The sequence below is a fragment of the Chelonoidis abingdonii genome, chromosome 9, assembly GCF_003597395.2.
Source record: "Chelonoidis abingdonii isolate Lonesome George chromosome 9, CheloAbing_2.0, whole genome shotgun sequence".
Classification (NCBI taxonomy): Eukaryota; Metazoa; Chordata; order Testudines; family Testudinidae; genus Chelonoidis; species Chelonoidis abingdonii.
Genome location: NC_133777.1, coordinates 42,909,951 through 42,933,998, shown reverse-complemented (window position 1 = coordinate 42,933,998; position 24,048 = coordinate 42,909,951). Strand labels below are relative to the sequence as shown.

Sequence of the window (24,048 nt, the reverse complement as noted above, 5' to 3'; positions counted from 1 at the left end):
GGCAAATCACATGTAGCTAAGGGGTAGGTTAGCATCCAGCTTCCTTCTAATAGGTTGCCTCCTGTTCCATACAGCCACTGAATTGTTCATCTTTAATCAGGTGTGTGAAACTAACCCAAATACAATCAATCATTTGTTGCACTGCCAGTAAGTGTGTCCAGCTCACTTTGTACTTCCTAAAGAGCTCTGCAGCATCAGTAGCCGGATCTGTTAACTGGCAGGAATCCAGCAGCTCCTATAATGTGAGCTGCAGCATGCTTTTGGGCACATACAGTCAGTGCACAAACTGAGCCCACAAGCTTTCCAGAAGTTCTAAATGCAGCGAGTTGGAGCACTCCATCGCCTACTTCAGAAAGTGGCTACCATATATGCCAAGCATCAGTAGGAAATAAGTTCTAGATTGTCTAGAGAACTAATATTTTTTTGCTTTCTTGGCTTTTCTCTAGGGGATGGCATGAATGCATACGTAGCCTACAAAGTTTCAACACAGGTACGTCTAATAAGGGAAGAAGCCCCTATCCTCCACTGGGGTTTCACAAACACTCTTAGCAACTCCAGAGTGGAGATAGTGTAAGTACAAGATTCTACCTATTTCCCTACAAGATGTGAAGTCTTCAGACTTCTGCTTTGCATGTTGTCCCCAAACAGCCATAGCTCCTTCTTTAACCCCTTGGTAGCCTGGCAAAACGATGTACTGAAGACCTAAACCCAACTGGGTCAGTTTCCGTGAGCTCTCTAGGGCTGACTCCTTATTCCCTTTTTGCACAATGAAGGATCAGTCTAGCTACTGTTTGTTCTGCTCTATAAAGCTACACAATGTCTCTCCAGTGAAATCTCTCCTGTCACAAGATTGTCAGGCACCAGCTCCATGCAGAATAATAAGGGAGCTTTACTGTTACTTGGCAGAAAGCCAGTTCCAAGAGCCCGTTGGGAATGAGTTCTGGCCACAAACCCATCTAAATATTCTCTCCTTTTAAAGAGCCTCTGAAACCCAAACTAGGCATGTTTACAACCCCTCTTTCTTTCTTTTTTTCTTTTTTTCTTTCCCTTTTTTCCCTAGCCCTGCCAGAAACCTCCATAAGCTAATAGGAGTTGCACCTGGCCTGTAAAGGGATAGGAGCTCTTCATTCCTGGCAGCATTCTCTCTCTTCTTCCCTTCCCCTCCCCCCCCACCCCACCCCCGATGGTGTTTTATGGCACAGTAGGTGGCTTTTCCTCAGTCAGCCATGACTCAATGGCTCAGTTTGTTATGGGGGAAACTTACAGGCTGGGATTGCCACTTCCGGATGCTATACAAAACTCAGGCTCTGCTCACTTGACACTGAAGAGCCACTGCCCTTTCCCTGTTCCTGTAAAAGTGTGAAGAGTACTAACAACTCCAGGTTATTTAACTACACACACTACCAAAAATCTCTGGCTCCAGAACCTTAACTTCCTGTCCTTCCTGAAACAGCTGGGGCTGCTGCATGCATCAAAGAAATGAATGAGTTCCTTCCCCAAAGTTCACTACCTGATATCACTCATGAGAAGTGACTGTCCTAAACAAGCCCTGGGGGAACAGGGGAGCAGCAATGAATAGTATATTGGCTTGGGCATATGTTCCTGCTTCCCTTTTGTGGTTTTAAAAACTGGAATAATGGCTTAAAAATGAACAGGCCAGCTATACACTGGTTATATCAGTGGCTTCAGACAGGCTATTGCCCAGGCTTGCCATCCCAGCTGAATTGCTATCACCTCGGTCAATGATTATCTTCTCCACATAGCTATCCTAGCCAAGCCTTAAGGCTTGTGCTATATATAATGATGACATCTGTTTTTGAGGAATGGCATAACGGTATCTTTCTGCAATTCTGTGGCAGAGATCTGTGACCATGGGCAGACTGCAGTCTTGTTACATTGAAATAACTGTCCCCTTGCTGGCTGACTGGGGGTGGGAGGAGAGATGACTTCCTGTCCTAAGTGCAGTGCCTCTTCCCAAACCAAACACACCCACTTCTTGTCTTTATAGCCAAGGCTAGTGAAATACATCACAAATTGTAGTGATGATGGTGACATTTGCATCATCCCTGTCTGTAAGGGGATTTTACGCTCTGGTAGCACTAGTAACTTGCTATGGCTCAGTTAACTACCTGAAAGCTGTTGTTGTGTGATACCTTCTCTTTAAAGAGCATTAGAAATAGTCTGGCGAAGTTCATTGGGAGTGAAGATGAGTCTGGAGACCGTAATTGGTGAACAGCAATACTTGGTAGTGTCCAGAGATCCCATAATTCTAGATGCTCTACAGAGGTAGCCAGTCCCTGCTCCAAGGAGCTTTCAGTTGAAGAGAAGCTGCATGTGTGATGGCAGCCATCTTGCATGGCACCAGAAGTCTCATGCTACAAACCTGAATCTCTACAGCTTGAGCTTCAGAGACAGGCTTTCATACTGAGATGCTCATCATCTGGATTTGGCATAGAGGGGACACAAATGCATGGATCAGTGGTTATATCTCACACACACACACACACACGGGACACAAATGCATGGATCAGTGGTTATCTCTCTCTCTCTCACACACACACACACTGAGACCATAGATGTGAACTATCTGTTACTCTACCACCACTTGTGCTGCATGCAGGGTCATCCCTAGGGAGATGTGGGGCCCAGGGCAGAAGTGACAGATTCATCTCTTCCGGGACCAACCAGGCCAGCCAATTGCACTGGCCCATGAGGCTCTCCCAAAGCATGGGATCTGAAGCAGTCACCCCAAGTCTCCCTACACAGCTCTGCCCACAGGCTTACAATTCCATCGTTCTCAGCTGCTGCTGTTCAACACTGAAAGGCTGTTATTATAGTAAAGAAGTTGGCAGTCACTCTAACAAGGATTTGCTCAAAGCCATTCACCCATGTACATGACCGATTGAGGGATGACAGCAACACAACTCTCAAGCCCTCCATGTGTGCTTCCCAACAGCTTGGTCTTACTGTTTCCATCTCCCTGTGTTTTACTTGTCAAGCTTTGTAATCTCTCTGAAGAAATACTGAGCAAATTTCTAAAGTACTATAAATGACTCTAAAGGCTAACAGGAGCTCACTGGCAAAACTGTCGTGCCATGAAATTTAATACAGCTACAGAGCTATCCTGTCTTCAGATGGATCGTCTTCAGTAACCGTTTCTTTTTGGTCTTGCTTGAGTAAAGAGGCTCTGTCGTAAGCCTCTTGTCCCAAATCTGGACCTTAGTGTCCAAAATCTGGGTGCTTAGCATGAACCTCCAAGCTTAATTACCAGCTTGGATCTTATCTCGCTGCCACCAGTCAGGATTCGGAGTACCTGATAAACTCTCCTGGGTCTCCCCAAGACCCAGAAGCTCTGAGTCTTACCGGCAAGGGAAATACTCTACTTCCCTTCCCCCTCCCTCTCCCACCCAGACTTTCCTCTCTGGGCTAATTTGAGAGTTTCCGATGCAATCTCTTTACATCACAATACCAAGAAGCCTGTCCCCTTTTTCCCCAAAGAGACAAACTCAAGCACAAGAAACAGATGATTTATCTCTTTCCCCCTCCACCAATTCTCTGGTGTGCTGAGCTTACCTTCCGTAGATCTAACCCAAAGAGACCTCCCTTGTTCCTTACCTACCCAGAGAGAAAACTCAACAAGTCTTAAAAGAAAATTATATAAAAGAAAGACATAAGAATATAAACTCTGCATCAAGATGACAAATACAGGGCTATTGCTTATAAGAAAATATGAATAAACAGTCTGATTCAAAAAGAGATCCAATTTGAAACATTCCAGCAACTCCACACGTGTAAATACAATATAACCCTATTGCTTTTCCTTTTGTACTCACAACTTGGGAATAGAAGGGTAGAAAGAAGCTTGGAGGTAGAAAAAAAAACTCTTCCCTCATAGCCGAGAGAAAACAAAACAGAGCAAACAAAGCCAAACACACACAGAAGTTCCCTCCCTCACTTTGAAAAATCCAGTTTCCTGATTCGTCCTCTGGTCAGGTGTTTGGTTCCCTTTGTTAACCCTTTACAGGTAAAAGAAACATTAACCCTTAGCTATCTGTTTATGACAGGCTCAAGCTTGCCAAAATGAGCTAATGTAGATTGAGTTTGTCTGGGTGGGTGGGGAATGGTGAAGGATAGGGGAGGCCACTCTTGACAGTCTTCCTCCTACAAGAGCCCTTTCCTGGCTAAGATGCTGAAGGAGGGAGGGTAAAATGCTAGCTGAACATTCTATGAAGGGGTTCTGGGCTAGATAAGCTGCACAGTAGCTAGTCTTGTTTGACTCTTATCTTTCTTCTGCAGACCAGTCTGCCACTGTTCAGGAGCAAGCAGTTCTCTGTGAAAAGGAGATTCAGTGACTTCTTGGGTCTGTATGAGAAGCTATCAGAGAAGCACTCTCAGAATGGATTTATAGTCCCACCACCTCCAGAAAAAAGCTTAATAGGTGAGGGTGATGTCCAGAAACTCTGCTGCCAGTCAGTGCAATTAATTCTAATCCTGAGGTGAGCTGTTAGCTTTCTGTGAATATGCGCCAGTGCGTTGGGTTTACTGGCAGGCATGTTCTCTCAAGCTGCAAAACTGAGACTAATATTCTGCAGGATTTGTAGGAAAACAAATCTTGAGTTTATAAGAGTATCTGCCACAGAATCCAGATTCTGAGTAATGATCATACAACTTAAAGGGCAACTTTAGGGGGGAAGGATAGCTCAGTGGTTGAGCATTGGCCTGCTAAACCCAGGGTTGTGAGCTCAGTCCTTGAAGGAGCGACTTAGGGATCTGGGGGAAAATCAGTACTTGGTCCTGCTAGTGAAGGCAGTGGGCTGAACTCTGACCTTCAAAGTCCCTTCCAGTTCTATGAGATAGGTGTAGTTCCATATGTTAATCAGAACAGTCTCTGGTCAAGTGCTGCACCTGAAACGTAAACTCTTAATCTCTGTCAGTAGTGTTGGAGAAGCTATTAATGAATAACTTCTGACAAACCTAAAATTTTCTCTTGGAGCAACTTGTGAACAGTGTAGCAAACACTGGAATAAATCACCTGATTTATTCACATAGCTATAGTTTGTGTACACAGTTGGTAGTGTGCTGAGTTCATGTAGTGTGGTACACATCATCACTGACGTGCTTTTCACTTCAGGATCCAGATCACTTACTCCCCTCTCAAATCCTGCACAGGCTTTGTTCCACCTCATTCTGTGCACATGGCTTCTCTCCTTTGTATCTGCTTATCTGGCAGCATCCCCTTGTCCCTTCCCAGCCTGGCTGCTGCTGGTACAGGATCCTCTTGCTGCCTCAGAGGAAAGCTGTTTCTGATCAATCTGCCATATTTATTACCTTTACCTGAAGCCTCTGTCTGAAAGTCCCTAGTGCTATTCAAATGAAGTAGTATCTCCTGTCTGCCATTCCAGGAATGACCAAAGTGAAAGTTGGGAAAGAAGACTCATCCTCTGTGGAATTCCTAGAGAAGAGACGGGCTGCTCTAGAAAGGTATGGGCCATTGCCTCTGAGACACTGCCCTCAGGACAGCCTGCCTCTTTTCAGTGTCCCTACCCTCAATACAAGCAAAGAGTCAGAGGGGAAGCCTTGAGGGAAGGGTCAGTGAGACGTCTCCTGAGTATGGTCACAGGTTTGCAAAGCTCGCCGACTTAAATGGGAATTGGCTCAAAACTCTGCCTGGGTTTTTAAAAACCTTGAGATGACTACAGCAAGATGAGACACACACACACCCCCGCCCCATCACTTCAGCAAACTGTGTTCACCTCAGTTACAGGAGATTCTGTATAGTACAGACAGGTTCTAGACATCAAAGGGCACTAGTTCCAATGTAGGTTATGAAGTTCGTTTAAAAACAGAAATGGCTCTGCTCTAAAACCAAACCTAAAGAGGTAAATGAATGCCCAGCAGGCTTATAAACAGAGCAGGATTGGGGCAGGGAACAACTCATTATGGAATTGTTCCATCTTCCTTGGTAGATGGCAGTGAACCTGGGGTGTTAGGCTTGTCTAGATGGAGGGTTAGTGTGCAGATAGCTGGGCTGTAAATGTAAAGTGTACTGCATGCTAACTGGCTGCATAACCCTGCTACTGTGTATTAAAAACTCCCTAGTGCACTTCGAGCTACTCACATATGAAATGTTCCTTGAGGAGAGTGTCGTGCAGTAGCAAGGTCCATGCAGCAAGCTAGTGCTCAGCATGCTAGGCTGCTATAGATGTATAGCCCTGTTTGCCATGCACTAACTCTGTCTAGACAAACCCTTAATCTTGCCAAAGGAGGCTTCTGATCTGTTAGTCACATGCAGACTGACTTCTAGAGTTCAGAACTGTGGTGCGGCGCAATCTTCTGAAGCTTGGGAATATCAGGAACACCTGCCTTCAGAAGGGATATGATGGATTCTTTGAGTCCTTCAGTCAAGACTGGTCTCTAAATGTACTAGAGCTCTACCACAATTTATGGGCTAGATGCAGGAATTATTTGGTGAAATTCTGTGAGCTGACACACACAAGTCAAGACTAGATTGCAATGGTCCCTTCTGTATGTAATCTGTAAGGAACAGAATCTCTGGATGGGAACAGCTTGTTAGCCTACAGCTGGTTTGCTGGTCCTGTCTTGGTGGCTTAATTGCACTTTACCAGTTCTGTTGTAACATGTTGTACTGATATTGTGCAGACTTCACTTCTTTGAGGCTTTTTGTAACTGCTAGTAATGATAGAGCTAAAGGACGAAAGTCTGGATAGAACAAATGACTTGCTTGTTAATGCATTTTTCACTCTATAGGTACCTTCAGAGAATAGTCAACCATCCAACCATGCTGCAGGACCCTGATGTAAGGGAGTTCTTGGAAAAAGAAGAGGTTAGTATAGAGTGCATAAATACAGCTGCAGGTGTTCTGGAAGTGTAGGTAGACAACTGCAATACATGTCTTAGAGGATTCAGATGAAACTACACACTTCAGGAATTAAAGTTAAGTAACTTTCAGTGTTAGGGTGTAACATTCTAAATCTTTCACTTGTATCAAAGCTGTCGACACTTTTGCCTCTTCACCTACTCTGCACAGATTATAAGAGCTCTTCTCAATACATAGTAATTATAAGAATCAAATTCCTGTAACTTCTACCAAAACAAACATCTAGGACTTGGGAGACCAGACCCTTATGTCTGGCTGTCACTGACTGACCTTGAGCAAGTCATGCAGAGTCTCATTCAGAGGCTGATCTCTGAACGCTCTGCAGAGACCTTAAGGTGGCTAGTTCTGAGTTGCTGGAAAAGGGATGCCTTCATAAGATGGTAGGGTAGTCCTTGCTCTCTGAAAACATGCAGGCATGAGAATTCAAACTGTCAGGTGGCAGCTAGCTGAAGCTCAAGGCAGTGCTGGTCAGACTCAAGTCAACAGGCTCGTTAGTCTCAAATATGAAACGCTCAAGAAATGGGGTGGGGGGGTGACTGTCTCACTCCACTTTACTGTGTTCTCTTGGATCATAAGTCTTAACATTCTTTTCTAGTTAGTGACTCAGTGTTACTCTGGGGCTCCACACCTTATTCCTGTTGTGATGGGTTAGATCACAGAAACCCCCTTGGGAGCTGCCAACTGATGTGCCAAGACTACTTCTGCCCCTGCTTTCCTGCCGCATCAGCTTAGGACTTCAGTGCCCTGCCTGGTTTGAGCCAGACTCGCTAGTCTGCTGCAAACCCAGACCCAGGTCCGAATCATGTCCCCTAACAGCTGCAGGTTTACCTGAAAGCAGCTTACAGAAGTGTTCTTGTCTTTAACACTCAGATGCCCAACTCCCAATGAGGTCTAAACACAAATAAATCTGTTTTTACTCTGTTTAAAGCTTATACTGAGTAAACACGTAAATTGTTCACCCTCTGTAACACTGATAGATATGCACAGCTGTTTGCCCACCCAGGTATTGACACTTATTCTGACTTAAGTAAAAAGTGATTTTATTAAATACAGGAAGTAGGATTTAAGTGGTTCAAGGTAGTAACAGACAAAACAAAGTAAGTCATCAAGCAAAATAAAACGCACATCTGTCTAATCAAACTGAATAGAGAGAATCTCACCAGTTCCAAAATGCTCCCTTTTACAGACTAATCTCATTTTAGTCTGCATCCAGCAATCACTCACACCCTTTGTAGTCACTGTCCTTTGTACCAGTTTCTTTCAGGTATCTTAGGGGGTGGAAAGGTTCTTTCTTTAGCCAGCTGAAGACAAAATGGAAGGGTCCCCCCTGGGCTTAAATAGACTTTCTCTTGTGGGTGGAGACCCCCTCCTCTCCCCTATGCAAAGTCCAGCTACAAAATGGAGTATTGGAGTCACCTGGGCAAATCACATGTGTATGCATGACTGAGTTCCTTACCTGGCAAGCCACATTCCTGGGAAAGCCCAGATGTGGAGTGGTCTCTCCAAGTTCATTGTTGGCTTTAGTGTTTCTTGGTGGGGCACTTCCTGAGAAGACCATTTTCAGGAAGCTGACCAACTGCTTCACTACAGCCTACTTAGAATCAAACAAGTATGCAGCCAATATTCATAACTTTGAATACAAAATGATACATGCATACAAATAGGATTAATAGTCAGTAGATCATGACCTTTACAGAGATGTTACATGGCATATGTAGCATAAAACACATTCTAGTTATATAAGCATATTTCCATAAAGCCTTATGGGTGGCACTGTCACACCTGATCATGTGCTCAATTCACAGCTAAACCTCTGCACCATCCCAGCAAACTTGCTCTGGTATTTGAGTCAAGCTGTGTTCTCTCCTCGTCAGAACAAGTGACTGTGCATACAGGAGGATGCACAAGTATAATCAACTGATATAGTAAACAGTGCCTGAGCAATAAAATCCAGCTCAGTATTGGCTGTTTTGGCTCTGTAGGGCTAATGGGAATAAACTTTTTTAAATTAAATGATTCCACTTATGGAAGTTAGAACTGTTCATAGTAGAGCCACCTTCACAGCTGTACACAACTGCATGTATAGTCTCCTTGATAAGATCTATGCCAGACTTTGAGCTGGTTTCCCAGACCTGAAGGAGCTCTGTGTAGCTGAAAAGCTTCTCTTGGCAACAGAAGTTGGTACAGTAGAAGATAATATCTCATCCACCTTGTCTCTGATATCCTGCAACCAATATGACATACAACATATGCCAGACTCTGTCATGAGCTCACTTCTGAGGGTGGGATTGACAAAGGTAACCTGGCCAATAAGCATGCAGTTAGCTTAAATTTGATCTCCATTAAAATACTAAGTCTGAGTTTCAAATGAGCATGCCAGTCCTAGCAGGGTTTCCTAACGACACTCGGAATATAGGTTAAATCCCCTGGCATGTTACAAAGATAGCAAAAGCTCTTGCTTCTGGCACTGTGTAGACAGTAAATCTTCAAACATTGCCCTGAGGCGCCAAGTATGCCTCTTGGTTCTTGGAGATCCACTCAGAGCATCTAAACTCTGAGTGACTTAGGAAGCAGCTTGAACTACATAAAGTTGTATAACCAGAAAACGTAATATTAAATGTCAGTTCATACCTCTAAACTGTAGGCAACATGCCATTTAACTAGCCTTGGCCCCTTATCCAGAACTAGTCTCCTGAAAGGGAACTGAATCAGTGCACATCATCATCGCAATGATTATCATGGAACCAGTCAATCTAACAGCACTCTTTTTTGCAGCATCTGTTGTCCATATGGTACTCTGATACACTAAGGTCAAACTAACCAGGAATTCAGCCACCATAGCAAACAACCAAAGGGTTTTTATCTCTCTACAGCTGCCCCGAGCAGTAGGCACCCAGACACTGAGTGGAGCAGGTATACTAAAGATGTTCAGCAAAGCCACTGATGCTGTCAGCAAAATGACCATCAAGATGAATGAAGCAGACATCGTAAGTATTCGGTGACATTTCTCCTTGGGCAGCCTCTGCTGTGCCCTTGACTTTGACGCTATCCTTTGGGCTATGAGGTCTAAGAGTTTCAAAGAGAGAAAACAGGTTGGCTAAGACCCAAATGTAAATTTGCAACCCTTCATTCAGTCCTCATTCATGCCATGAATGAGTGAACTCGCCTCTGTTGTGGATTTGTCCATTTCAGTGGTTTGAGGAGAAACTTCAGGAGGTGGAGTGTGAGGAGCAGCGCCTACGGAAGCTACACACTGCTGTAGAAACACTAGTCAACCACAGGAAAGGTAACTGCTTCTCTGTCTCAATAGAACTTGCAGCTTGAACTATAGACGCTGCTGAGCTTTGACCTTGTGTGAGGGTTGAGATCTGCTCACCACTAACACCTGCTCTGCAATATGGTGCTTCCCTCCTAGAGTTACCTTTGCTAATACCATGTCTGTAGTGAGCTGGAAGGGGTGTGGGAATACATCTGGCCTGTAAAATCTCCTGGTCAGGAGGCACGATGTGCAACAGAGAAGGGGCAGAATTAGTAAGGTTAAATAGTTTCCTGATCTGGATTCAGAGGCTGCTGCAGTAATTGAATAAACTCCAATTCCAGCTTCCCCTCTGATTCCCAAGAAGCTGTTCATTCTGCTGCTTTTCATCGTGAGCTCTCCGAAGGACAACTATATGCAGTGGGGAGCAGCAATTTCACTATCTCTTCACATAGAAATATACAAAAACACATAGTGGCTGCGTGGGATCTGCATCTCTAGTGTGCCTGGCCTTCTACTTTATTTCTCGGCCAACTTATCCACTCTTGCTGCTAGCTACAGGCTCCTAGCCCTTCCCCCTCAAAGTCCCAAGAGGGAGTTGATCCCTGCTGTGGGATAACTGGTTCTTTTCAGTTGACCACATGGGTGGTCAGAAGGCAGCTGTGTTGGTAACTACATTAGAACTAAGAAGCGACCTTTAGCCTTCTCTCCCACTCCTCCTACTCTGTGGGCTAATCTTTCTAATTGGGTTGTCACCTTACTGGTCACTGCTTTGCTTTGAGTGCTCTGCGGTCCGCTGTATTTACGCTGTTCTCATTCCATCCACTAGAGTTAGTACTGAACACAGCACAGTTTGCAAAGAGTTTGGCCATGCTAGGGAGTTCAGAAGACAACACAGCCCTGTCCCGGGCACTCTCCCAGCTGGCTGAGGTGGAAGAGAAGATAGAACAGCTGCACCAGGAACAGGCCAACAATGACTTCTTCATCCTGGCTGAGCTCCTGAGTGACTACATTCGCCTTCTGTCGGTTGTAAGGGTAAGCAATCCTCACATCCTGTCCATACCAGGCAAACCTTTGGCATCTTGCCACAGGAGTAGAGCAGGGCTGGTCAGAACATGGCCCTTGGAGTTGGTACAAGCCAGGAAGTGGCCACTTTCATTCTTAATGTGGAGGTGCAGGCCCAGACTACAGGTGCCAACAGCATGTTGGATCAAGATGCAGCACTGCATGCTGGGCCCTGTAGATGCACTATCTGAGCCTTGGTCTGGCTGCACTTCATACAGAGACCTATAGTCTGCGCTGTTGCTTTGTAGTACAGCTGAGGAAACTGTTCTACCTGAGCTAATATATAAACCACCTGTCGCTCCCATAAAATTGTCACTGGTTCTTGGCTGGGCAAGATGGGACAGGCCTGCTGTAAGCTTGTGCTGCATGAGCCTGATGCACTGACCTGGTAAATATTCTTCATGGGCCAAGCTTAGCTCTTCTAGAGTTCTCCCCTCTGACCCGTGTGGTCAGCCTCAGGCTGCATTACAAATTGATACAAAGAACAAAGTCCCAGAGTAGCTGGGAGCCCATGAAAAGGATTGGCTTTGTTAGTCATCAGTACAGGACATGGAGCCCAGGTGGTATCTAGGGCTCAGCTCATTTTAAAGATTTCCTTTTCTTGCTGCTGTTCTAGATTTGTCACTTCTCCAATCTCTGCAAACTGTTGTAAATTGCTCCTTCCTGTCTCTCTCCTTGATAGTGTCATACACTGCATAGGAGTCCAGAGAGGAAGGCTGGCTTGGTGATTAGGGGGTGCGCCTGGAGCTTGAAGACCTGGGTCCTAATCTGGGCTCTCTCACAGTATGAGACACCTGACGCAAGACCCTTAACGTGTCTGGGCCGCAGTTCCATCTGTCACATGGGGCTACAGTGCATACTTAGGAGGGAATTGTGGGGGATAAATACACACAAATTGAGCCAAGAATTCGGACACTATTGCCTGCATAAGTTCTTAAGATGTAGTCTGGGTTCTAACTGTGTCGTAGGGAAGATGTATTGACTTTCTGCTGGGGGAAATCCCCAGCAGGAGGGTCATGGTTTCTACCCCTTCGTTTCCCCCGGGTTGTCTTTGTCCTTCAGTGTCTGAAGTGCTCTTGGGCTTTTACCAAAGCCCAAGTAGTTTGTCTCCTGTGTTGTGAAACGGATGCTCACCCCCACTCCTGACCAAAGCAGGGGAGGGTTAATCTGTTCAGGCAGCTCTTGCAGATCCCTGATACCAAACATACCGCTAAAGCGCATGGTCAACACTTTCTAACCCAGGTTACAGATCACTATCTGAATGGCCAGAGTTTGAAGTGCTGATTTTTCATAAATCCTCCTGAAAACAATACAAGCGTGGGTATTTGGCACCTTTGAAAATTAAGCATTTAACTCCAAGCACCTGGGTTTGAAAGTGCTAGCTGAGTCCTGGGACGGCTACTCTGAAGCCTGAAAGATACTGGGGCAAGGGGCCTGCAGGGAGGAATAGCCTGTCTCAGTCACTTACATGTGTCCTTGCTGCATGGGACTAGGATCTGCCTCTCATGATTGGCAGTGTCACTTGTGACTGGCAATGCTAATGGAAGAGCCACATTCTGAAAGGAGCATGTGCCCTTAGTCTCTGCAGCTGTGCTAGGCACAGGGTGGCTCCAGGCACCAGCATGCCAAGCACGTCCCTGGGGCAGCAAGCCACGGGGGCACTCTGCCAGTTGCCATGAGGATGGCAGGCAGGTTGCCTTCGGCATGCCTGCAGAGGGTCCACTGGTCCCGTGCCTTCGGCAGACCTCCTGCAAGCAAGCCACTGAAGGCAGCCTGCCAAGCTTGGGGTGGCAAAATACCTAGAGCTGCCCCTGGTTAGGCATTCTAGGAGCAAGGGCCACTACAAGGTCTCAAAGTAGAGACTTGCTCAGCACTTCTTTCTCTGGGTAGCATTCATAACCACACAGGGGACATCTGAGCAGGTAGCATCCAGTTACCTTGTTCTCGCAGCCTCCTTTCCCACTATACAAGACTTGTGCTGTGCAGCAGATTCAGGCCTGCTCAATTGCCTTGCTCAGTTTGCAGAGTGATTCTAATTTCCTAAATGGGGGTAATGGGGACTCTGAAAAGCTTTCTTCATTGCACCACCATCCTGCAGATCCATGACCTGTCCTGGCCCATTCGTGTGCACTAGTCTATCCCTACCTTAACAGACAAGCTGATGTGGCCTTGAGATTTTCCAATCCCAAAGGGGGCAAGCTTTGGGTTGTCTGGAACACAAGGAGTCTCTGGCCTTACCACGCTGTATGCTGGCTCCTCCAGTCTGAAACTCCAAGTTACAGAACTCTGAAGGAGCAGGTTCCACTGTTGAAATTCTCCAACATGTAGCCAGTCCTCAATTCAGAGACTCTTCAAAGGGAAGGTTTCCAGATCTTGTCAAGAGACAAAGGTGCTCTACTACCTTGAAATGCACCCCAATAGCTCCAGAGAGGAGACAGTAAATTACCTAGCCCAGATGATTCTTTTAGGATTACTAGCTCAAAAGTAGCTTGGTGGGTGACTGTCACTGGAGCAGGAAGGAAGGCCATGTTATGAGACTCCTGGAAGTCAGTTACAGATAACGTAAATTGTGTGTATTGGCCCATCCCAGAGCCAGGGGGCAGTCTCCTATATGAGACAGAGCAATGAAACACTCCTAGCAGAGGCTGGAGCAGGTCAGTGGAGGGGACTGGCATGATAGCTTGGTTTCACTGTCTAATACAGCCCCCCTTGACTGCATAACAAACCTTTGTGTAATCCTGTGACCATCCCCTTACGCAGATGCACTGAACGCAGCTGTGAGGGCAAAGTGTTGGTCTAATGTTCTGTCTGCTCTGGCACTGGCAGGGTGCCTTTGACCAGCGCATGAAGACCTGGCAGCGTTGGCAGGATGCCCAGACCATGTTGCAGAAGAAGCGGGAAACTGAGGCTAAGCTGCTGTGGGCCAGCAAACCTGACAAGCTACAGCAGGCCAAAGAGGAAATCTCTGAGGTGAGGAACTTTTGAGAGGATGGGGAGGCAAGCTGCCTCAAACCAGGGCACTAGCTAAGCAGGCCTTGGTGTAATGTCTCATTGTGCTGTGCAATTGCCTTGGTTTGCCTGCCAAACCAGTGCAATGGCCCTTCCCTTCTGCACCCCATCCTAGCAAGCCTGGTTACCAAGTAGCACTGCACAGGAACTATAAATAAAAGGTCAGAACCACTTCTCTAGACCAGGCAATGGCTCTGCTTCCACCCCAATGGTGAGCTGTGTCCTGAGCCTAGGAAAGGGGTGGCCAAACGGTGGCTCACAAGCAACATGTGGATTTTACTGTTAAAGTGCAGCTTGCAGAGCCTCGCTTCCCTGTTTTCCACCTGCCAGATGTGGGAGGGGGAGCTTGACACCTCTCCCTGGCAGTGGGATGGTGGCTTCTGCCCAGCAGGAAGGTGGGGGCTGTGTCTCAGTGTGCCCCAGTTCTTGAACTTCTGAAGATTGTCGTATACGGCTCAGAGGGTCAGTAAGTTTGGTAATCTCTGGCCTAGGAGATAGGAAGTTCTATTAATGGAAGGGATGGGTTTCTGGCTAGTGACCAGAATTTTGCCCTTCTTTGTGCAAGACCCAAGCCTAGTTGAAACAGAGGCCTGACAGCACTAGGCTCTATGGGGGAGATCTTCTCTCCGTCTTCAGTGGGACCTTTCCAGTGCATGCGACCTAGCTCTGTCTTCCTCCAGCTTGATGGTGTGGTAGTAATCCAACAAGAGTTGAATAACATGGGGCTGGGACTGCAGCTGGCTGTATAGTGGTAATGAGGGAACCTGATGGATGTGCAGCCTAGGGAGCTCTACTCTAATAGCCCACCAAGAGCGAGATTGTTCCCCACTGAGGGGAGACATTGAAGTCAGCAGAGAATCTCCGTTGAGGTTTATCTGCAGGGAGTTGTAGGTGGCACTAAGCAGCTCAGTGCAGTGGATGTATTGGAAGAGGAGGTGACTATGTAATCCAAATGGAATCTACCCTGCCCTGGGAGCTGAAGAAATAACATGACCTGTCAACTCTTTGCAGTGGGAGTCTCGTGTGACACAGTACGAAAGGGATTTCGAGCGGATTTCTGCCGTGGTCCGCAAGGAAGTGATACGGTTTGAGGTACAGTGGATCCCAGTCCTTCCTGAAGCATGCGCATAATCAAATCTGGCAACTCGCTCCCATCTTGCATTCCTATCTGCCTTCAGATGGGCATTATGCTCTGCCCTAGCCACTGATACTGAGATGTCTAACGATGGGGTGGGTAGGAGAGAATTCCCCCAATCCCTTCCCTGCTCCTCCCAAATGTTCTCTGGACTCAGTGAGGACTATTAAACTGGACAATCCAGCCTTATTGGGCAAAAAAAAATCTACTTCACGCCTCTCCCTCCCTCACCTGGCCCCTCCAATGGGTAACATGCACGCAGCTCTGGTCTCTGCACTGCTCCAGTGTCCACAGACATAGGACACACAGGATGAATGGTGCACTCTAGTAGCAAGTATCCTAGCAACTTATTGCAGGCAACTTCAGGTAGCTCCTTCAGGCCACTGACAGGAGTGCTAACATCTTCGCACTGCTTCTAGTCCAATTTAAAATAACCCACTTCCTTCCCTGACAAACTGAGGGACACAGCCCACCCATGTACTTATTCTCTACACTAATATCAGCATGGACTCTTAATACATTCCATGGGTGGTGTACCCAAGCCCACTTATTCACCAACGCTTTAAAAACTCCCACACCCCAATCTAGATCTGTACTGGTTATGTGATATGTATGTACCTTGTGAACCTTGTAACAGATACTTGCAATCCTCCATAACCCAAGCGTGACCCCAGATGTACAGTACTTTCCCTCTTAACTTGTGTAAATTTGATTTTAAACGTTAATACAATTTTTAATAAGTTTGAATTGAATGTGCATGATATGACCACTCATATCAAGAATCTTAAATGAAAACTTTAAGCAAAATCTTCTTTGCAGATCTTTGAGTCTTGCCTGTTCCAGCCTGAGATGAACCACACTATAGGTATGAGAGGTTGAATTAATTAATGTCTTGTCTCTTGCAGAAAGAGAAATCAAAGGACTTCAGAAACCACGTGACTAAATATCTTGAGACACTCTTAAACTCACAGCAGCAGGTGAGAATCCCCAACTAGCAGCTCATAAATCCCTCAACTGGCTTATTCCTGACTTAAAGTCCCGTCAAATGTAGGAGGATGTGTATTGGGTTACACCTGGCAAAGTAAAGCCTAGCTGTGAAAACCTACACTAAAGACTCATATAGCACTTGCAGAACGCAGCAGTTGGCTGCCCTGGTAAGCCAGAGACCTACCCAGCCCCAGAGTGATAGGTTTCAGAGTAGCAGCCATGTTAGTCTGTATCCGCAAAAACAGGAGTACTTGTGGCACCTTAGAGACTAACAAATTTATTTCAGCATGAGCTTTCGTGAGCTACAGCTCACTTCTTCACAGAAATGATGATGCTCCTGAGCAGAAATAAGTGGTGTCTGTTTTGAATAACCATGTCCCATCAGAGGCTAAACTAAACCTGGAAACTTGAATCACATAGTGATGGTACAAGCAGCAGGAAAACGAGTAGTTAAGCATGGCTACTTAATAACAAACCAGGCCATCAGTATAGCCAGAGGTCTGCCTGGGTCAGTCAAAATGAGCAAGGGTCGGTGTGCTTCCACTAGACCACTATGGTCAAATTCCTCTATAGACAGTATAGTTCCCTTGTTGTAGAAGGAACAGGCCTTTTCCTTAAAGCACTAGACTTCAATTGGGAACTTGTCTTGGCAGATGACTGACTGCTTGTCTTTTGTCTCCTTGTGGTCTCTGCAGCTGGTGAAGTACTGGGAGGCATTCTTACCTGAAGCGAAGGCCATCTCATAACCAGACCAAGCAAACCAGAACACACCTGAACTTACTCCGCCTTTTTTATACACTATACCTCTTCGCCTTTTACAGACAGACCCTAACTGAATGCATCCTGCAGAGCCGTTAGAGATTTAACCCCCAAATGAGCAGCAGCCCAGACAGTAACTCTTCTAATTGTATTTTTGATTTAGCTTCATATATATATTTTCTTAATGGAGAGACTAGTTTCCTGCTTTCAGCTAAGACCTAAAGTACATGTGTGTGTGGGGAGGGGGTTAATGATACTGTGTATATAAATAAAATGTATATTTTTCAGGCTGGGCTCTAAGACCTGGGAATAATGGCTTTCTGTTACTCCTGCAGTGCCATGAAGATTATGTAATAAAATATTTAAAAATCAGGGCAAACCAGCTAATTCTTGTCTCTTCTGAGTAGGTGCTGCATGGCCAGAGGTGGGGAGTCTTGTCAAACAAAGCTAAAGTTTATCACAGGATGATTTTTATTTTGAATATATTGTAGGAAGCTGGAAACCAGTTTCTCAATTAAAACACACACTGGAATATCTGGAGTAGAAGTTAGACTATCACTTCAAACACTCTCCCTGGGCTAGCAACAGGTATTACCCTACTGAGCAATTAAAAGTTTAACTGGCCTTGTCTCACCTTCTAATGCTCCAGACTTGCGCAGGGGGGAGAGTGGTCTGTGGGATGGGACTTCTAGAGGAAACCCTTAGTCACCACCTTTCTCCTCCCCACCCCAAATTTAGTGTGCACTGTGCTCTCCATTGTGCAGTGTGCCTTTGTTCTCCTGTATCTTGCAGCTGCAGAGCCTATTATCCCTCTGTCTTGCCAGCCCAGAGCATTTAAAAATGAATTGGACCTCAGGACTAAAAACCAAACATGTTTCAACCTGCCTTCTTGTTGGAGTCTGTATGGCTCCCGAGTGCAGAACCAAAGCCTGAACACAGGTATCTCTACTCTCACTTAGATGTGGAACTCAACTAGTTATGTGACTCCACACGCTGACACTAAAACACCAAATATCACAGAACACTTGACAAAACCGCAGGCTAAGAATGCCGTGCCTCACTCGTGAGCTGTGTTGTGGGGAAACACGCTTCCTCAAATGAGACTTTGCCTTGAGATCACAGGGAACTGCAGGACCCCCGTCTATATCCAAGGGTTCTGGTATTACATTTCAACCAGCTGCCACTGTTAACCACCCTTATCGTACATACTAAGTTTTTAATCAAAGTAGACTGTGCAGAAAAAACAACCTTAAATGCAAACAATCATCAAAGGATCTGAACAGTGCCTGAAAAGGCCTTGGCCACAAGGTTGCTTACACGTGTTCCTCCACCAGCATTCAGTGTTCCAACCTCAACAGGGAATTAGGTTAAAACTGTTCCACTAAACTCCTTTTAATGCAGCTTAATTCTGCTAGGTGCTGCTGTCATGTGCTTTTGGAATCTGTTACTATTGCATGTGTGGGCTCCTAGCAACAGTCAGTGCAGGAGAAATGGCTTGATCACAGATCCTCTCCTTTAAATAAGCCTGCCCTCATGTTGGAGGTCTTAACCCTATAGGCTAAACGTTTTCAGCCACAGGCTAGCCCCTGCCCTTAGCTTAACAGGTTTGATTTTTAGCTGGTCTGGTACCCTGAGCAATAAGGCATTTACACTTAGCATTGCACCTTGAGGGCCAGTTTACCTAGAGTTTGCTCAAATAGTATTTTGGGGTTCTGTGTCAGACTGCAGAGGGTTGCATTGTCTTACACTTGATACTACTCCTCCCCTGAACAAAGCAGGAGTGGGACGCGAACAGCTGTTTCCTCAGCAGTGAACTAGCCACTCCTTGGGGGCAGGGGTAGTGTCCCTAACAAGGGGTAGGGCCTATAAGATCATGCCAGGCCGTGTCTGACTCTGCAGCAACCTTAGCTGCAGTACTATATATACCCTTCTGCACTCCTTGGGGTGCCACCTTCACACATGTTAGCTGTGCTCTAGGTCTAATTAGTTATGGCTAAGACAAAGGAGAAACCTGGCCTAGGCCATTCCTAGCGTCACTGCTGTGACCTGAGATGGATTCTCTACAAATTTGAAACAGTAAAGGAGATATGTAAAGCCCTAAATCCTCCCCCTCTCTTCCCCCCCCCCCCCCCCGAGCAGTGGTTTTCAACCTGTGGACCCTGGGCAGGGTGGGGGCTGTACCTCCATTTGACTTTTTTTATATATATATAAAAAGAATTCTCCAAGTGGGGGTGGGGGTGGGGGTTTTGAAAACCACTGACCTAGAGAGGCTACCTCTGGCTTGCCTAGAGGAGAGTGTGCTGTGGAGCACTACAAGCCCCCTGCCCCTAGGTCTAGAATTGCCATGTTTTATCCCTCAGACCTGCAGAGAAATATGGGTCCCAGGCTCTGTATATTAAAGGGATGGTGAAGGAATCACTGAGCCTGGGACAAGGCATTTAAGGTTGTCTGCAAATGAGCAGCTAGTCCATAGAATATGGTATCTCACAGCCAGAGAGATGCTAGAGTGATGTTTTACCTACCCTGCCCAGCATGTCACCCTTCCCTGAAAGGCAGCCACCTGTGGCAGGAGAATGAGCCCCATGGGGATTATCAGGAAGATGTGCTGAAACATCTCTCAAGGCTGAATTTCACTCTCCCTTTGCCCAAGCCCAGCCAAGGTCCTACCTTCCCCCAGAAGCCAGACACTGCATGGTCCTGCCTTGCTGAGGGCTGGGATGAGGGTGTCCAGGTTGAGGATAAAGACGCAACAAATTAAAACTCTTAAATGGCCCTGTTTCCTGTCCTAGCAGCACAGGGGAGCCTGGCATGCAACCTCCCCAGTGGTGCTTTCCTTGAACCTAGTCATTTGCAGGGATAGTTGCAGAGCATAAATTTCACCCCTTCCTCTAGGCTCGCTGTGAGCTGCCTTTGAGGAAGGGTTTTCAGGGCTGAGCATTGGGATATCTCATGCTTCCCTGTGCCCCGGAGGACCTTGACCTGAACAGCTAGTCACAGTGACTGCTGGACCAGTGCAGGGTAGGGATTATTTGTGTCCCCTTCCCGGCCTTTTACAGAGACAAATAAAACATGAGCCTTTCCACTAGTCTACAGTCTAACCCAGGGCTTATCAGCCTCTAGGTCATGACTGCAAATTACATTGTGAGAATGACAAGAGTTGTGTGGGGAGTGGGGGAGGGTTGGGTCCTGCCCCTGGGGGTAGGGGGATTGTAGAGTCTGCCCCCTATACTTGCCCCACCAGAGTTCCTGCAGCTGTGAGAGGCCTCATCTGGTGCCAAGGGTTGCAGTGCTGCTCAGGTTTGACCCAGCCCCCCAGTATCATGATAATGGGAACACTGGCTGGGCCAGATGTGTGTAACACTGCAACCCCATGGGCTAGGTCACAACTCCTCTTATGCAAATTTGACCTGGCAGGGGGGTTAGCCCCAAGCTGAGCAGTGCCGCTACCACAGAGGTTGCAACAAGAGGGGCCGGGAGCCAAGCTTAGCCAGTCCTGCAGGCCGGAAGCCACCGCTATGGTACACAGTGTATTTGATTAGTACTTACTGTGTTAATAGGGTTAGTGTATCTCATGGGTATTCAGTAAGCCAGATGGTTTTTGCACTGAAGCTATTTAGTGAGTCATGAGGGGCTCTTGAAGTTCACACCTGGGTCCTGAACCCCAGCAGCTTGAGAACCAGGCTGTAATCCACCCCGCTACTAGTGCGGGTCGTAACAAAGGTGGGGAATGGGTGAGGAAGGCCAGGTGCCCAGGAAGATGGGGTAGTTGCTGTCCAAGGCAGGATTTCTCACCCTGTAGGTTGGGACCCAGGACTGAGTCACCAGAATGTTTCAAAGGGTGGCATGGCAGCTCCTGGAGCTCCTCTCCCGCTGGGCTCGACTCCCTATTCCAGGCACTGCAACCTCTGGGGTCCCAGCGCTTCATAAGAAAAAGACCCCAAAATTGGGACTGTCCCTATAAAATCAGGACAGCTGGTCACCCTACTTGAAAGGTATTTACGTGCCAGATACGCCAAACATTCATATGCCCCTTCATACTTCAGCCGTTATTCCAGAGGACATGCTTCCATGCTGATGATGCTTGTTAAAAAAAAGTTAATTAAATTTGTGACTGAACTCCTTGGGGGGAAAATGTATGCCTCCTGCCCTGTTTTACCTGCATTCTGCCATATATTTCGTGTTATAACAGTTTCAGATGATGACCTAGCGCATGTTGTTCATTTTAAGAACTCTCTCTCTCTGCAGATTTGACAAAACGAAAAGAAGATACCAATGTGAGATTTCTAAAGATAGCTACAGCACTCAACCCACGGTTTAAGAATCTGAAGTGCCTTCCAAAATCTGAGAGTGATGAGGTGTGGCGCATGCTTTCAAAAGTCTTAAAAGAGCACCTCTCTGATACGGACACTACAAAGAACCTGAACCACCAAAAAAGAAAATCAACCTTTTGCTGGTGCAGTCTGACTCAGATGATGAAAATGAACATGTTGGTCTGCCTTGCTTTGGATCATTATTAAGCAGCAGCTGTCAAAAGCATGGACACATGTCCTCTGGAATGGCGGCTGAAGCATGAAGGGACATCTAAATCTTTAGTACTCCTGGCACATAAATATCTTATGACACCGGCCACAACGGTGCCATGTGAACACCTGTTCTCACTTTCAGGTGATGTAAACAAGAAGCGGGCAGCGTTATCTCCCACAAATGTAAACAAGCGGGTTTGTCTGAGCAATTGACTGAACAAGAAGTAGGACTGAGTGGACTTGCAGGCTCTAAAATTTTACATTGTTTTATTTTTGAATCCAGTTTTTTTGGATAATTTTACATTTGTAAGTTCAACTTTCATTGTAAAGAGATTGCCTTACAGTACTTGTATTAGGTGAATTGAAAAATACTATTTTGTTTTTTTACAGTGCAAATACTTATAATCAAAAATAAATATAATGTGAACACTGTACACTTTGTATTCTGTGTTGTAATTGAAATCAATATTTTTGAATATGTAGAAAACTTCCAAAAATATCTAACGGCGCGATGAATCGCAATTAATTTTTGTAATTGCTTGACAGTCCTAGTATTTAGTAATTCCTGGTGGTAGGGGACACAGAGGCAATGAGTTTCTTCAGACACAGAACAAAGGCTGAGTGCTAATAGCCATTCAGTGGGGGAGAATTGCAGCTCCCACCCAAGTTCCCATAACTGTATGTAAGTCAAACCTTTCCCAAGACACAGTGGGAGGTGAAATTTATAGCTGGATGGACTGTATCCCCGCACACTCCAACACTTTGTGGCCAGATGTTCCGACCACGGTGACACATACCAAGCCACAGACAAGCTCCTGGCTCGCCCATTGGCTAGAGTTGTCCCTATCAGCTCTTTCATGTCCTGAAAGCTGTGGTCAGGGACTTTTTTCTGAAACTGCTGCAGGGAGATGGGGAAGCCACGCAAAGGCCTGGACACAGCAGCAAGGTTTCTGTGCAGCAACACTGGAAACTCCAAAAATGAGCCAAGGAAAATGAAAGCCATGCCTTGGGTGCAAAGCTGGTGAATGGCTGGCTAGAGTCAGGCTCGGGGGAGGAGATTCTCTGCCTCTTCCTGTCACAAACAAGTCAGGATAGTGTGAGCTCTTTGAGGAAGTGGCGTGGGAGATGAGCCGAGGCTGCCACACATGGGGTGACACCATAAACAGAGGCTGGCACAGAAGGTGCTTTCCCTGTGGGAGTGCTAGGAACTGCATAGTTACCTATTGGCTTGCAAGTGGCATTTAAGGTGTTTGGCTCTATAAACCCCTAACTGGCCTTGGACCTGCCTATTTGTGACGCCTCCACTCCAGGCCACAGAGGCAGTCAGCAGCGGCACTTGAACTGCATTCCTCTGGATTTAAAGGCAGGGGACTGATAGCAGTAGGGTACTCTCTGCGAGTGGCCTTCAGGTTTGGACCCAGCCTCCCTCTTGGTCCAACACAGCCCTGGGGTTGTGCTGCAAACCAGGCATTTACTGTGGCTTTTGGTAAGGGAGATGGGGGCTGGGGGTGGGGAGGCAGCGTTTGCTGCTAGTTTTAGAATTTGCATCTGTAGCCTTGTCATAAACAGATAGCTAAGGGTTAATGTTTCTTTTACCTGTAAAGGGTTAACAAAGGGAACCAAACACCTGACCAGATGACCAATCAGGAAACCGGATTTTTCAAAGTGAGGGAGGAAACTTCTGGGTGTGTTTGGCTTTGTTCGTTCTGTTTTTTTTTTCCTCTCAGCTATGAGGGAAGATCTTTTTTTTCCCTACCTCCAAGCTTCTTTCTACCCTTCTGTTCCCAAGTTGTGAGTACAAAAGGAAAAGCAATAGGGTTATTTTGTATTTTGTATTTACATGTGTGTAACTTGCTAGAATGTTTCAAATTGGATATCTTTTTGAATCAGACTGTTTATTCATATTTTCTTATAAGCAATAGCCCTGTAATTGTCCATCTTGATGCAGAGTTTATATCCTGATGTCTTTTCTTCTTCTTTATATAAGTTTTCTTTTTAGACTTGTTTGAGTTTTTCTCTCTGGGTAGTTAAGGAACAAGGGGGGATTCTCTTTGGGTTAGAGGCTATGGAGGGTAGCTCGGCACGCACCAGGGAGTTGGCTAGGGAGGGGAAAGAGAGATAGGATCATCTCTGTCTTCGTAGTTTGGGGTTTGTCTCTTTGTGGAATAAGGAAGACATGCTTCTGTTTGTGATGTAAAGAGATTGCATCTAGTCCTCTCAAGTTACCCAGAGAGGAAAGTCTGGGTGGAGAGGAAAGGGGGAAGGAAAGTGGAGTATTTCCCTTGCGGTAGACTCGAGCTTCTGGTCAGGGGGTTCCCCCCAGGGAACAGTTTGGGGGAGACCCAGGAGAGTTTACAGGAGCTCAGAATCCTGAATTGGTGGCAGGCGAGATGACGATCCAAGCTGTAGGATTAAG

The 24,048-nt window shown here is 46.3% G+C and overlaps 1 protein-coding gene across 4 annotated transcripts in view; it reads left to right on the top strand.

Annotated features, from left to right (window-relative positions):
* Nucleotides 1-24,048, top strand: part of SNX1 (sorting nexin 1) — a 160,227-nt gene that overhangs the window by 28,852 nt on the left and 107,327 nt on the right. Inside the window, exons 5-17 of one of the 4 annotated variants that reach the window (XR_004375167.2) lie at nucleotides 447-490; nucleotides 4,297-4,438; nucleotides 5,403-5,481; nucleotides 6,769-6,844; nucleotides 9,772-9,885; nucleotides 10,091-10,184; nucleotides 10,984-11,189; nucleotides 14,046-14,189; nucleotides 15,240-15,320; nucleotides 16,269-16,340; nucleotides 17,046-17,242; nucleotides 17,517-17,697; nucleotides 21,355-22,062. Coding sequence is in view for 1 of the 4 variants with exons in the window: in XM_032791168.2 (XP_032647059.1) it covers nucleotides 447-490; nucleotides 4,297-4,438; nucleotides 5,403-5,481; nucleotides 6,769-6,844; nucleotides 9,772-9,885; nucleotides 10,091-10,184; nucleotides 10,984-11,189; nucleotides 14,046-14,189; nucleotides 15,240-15,320; nucleotides 16,269-16,340; nucleotides 17,046-17,096 (1,103 nt within the window). In the remaining 3 variants the exon portion in view is untranslated. Of the gene's footprint in view, nucleotides 1-446; nucleotides 491-4,296; nucleotides 4,439-5,402; nucleotides 5,482-6,768; nucleotides 6,845-9,771; nucleotides 9,886-10,090; nucleotides 10,185-10,983; nucleotides 11,190-14,045; nucleotides 14,190-15,239; nucleotides 15,321-16,268; nucleotides 16,341-17,045; nucleotides 17,489-17,516; nucleotides 17,698-21,354; nucleotides 22,063-24,048 lie in introns of those variants that run through there. The other 3 variants (XR_004375168.2, XR_012656527.1, XM_032791168.2) reach the window with 3 other exon arrangements.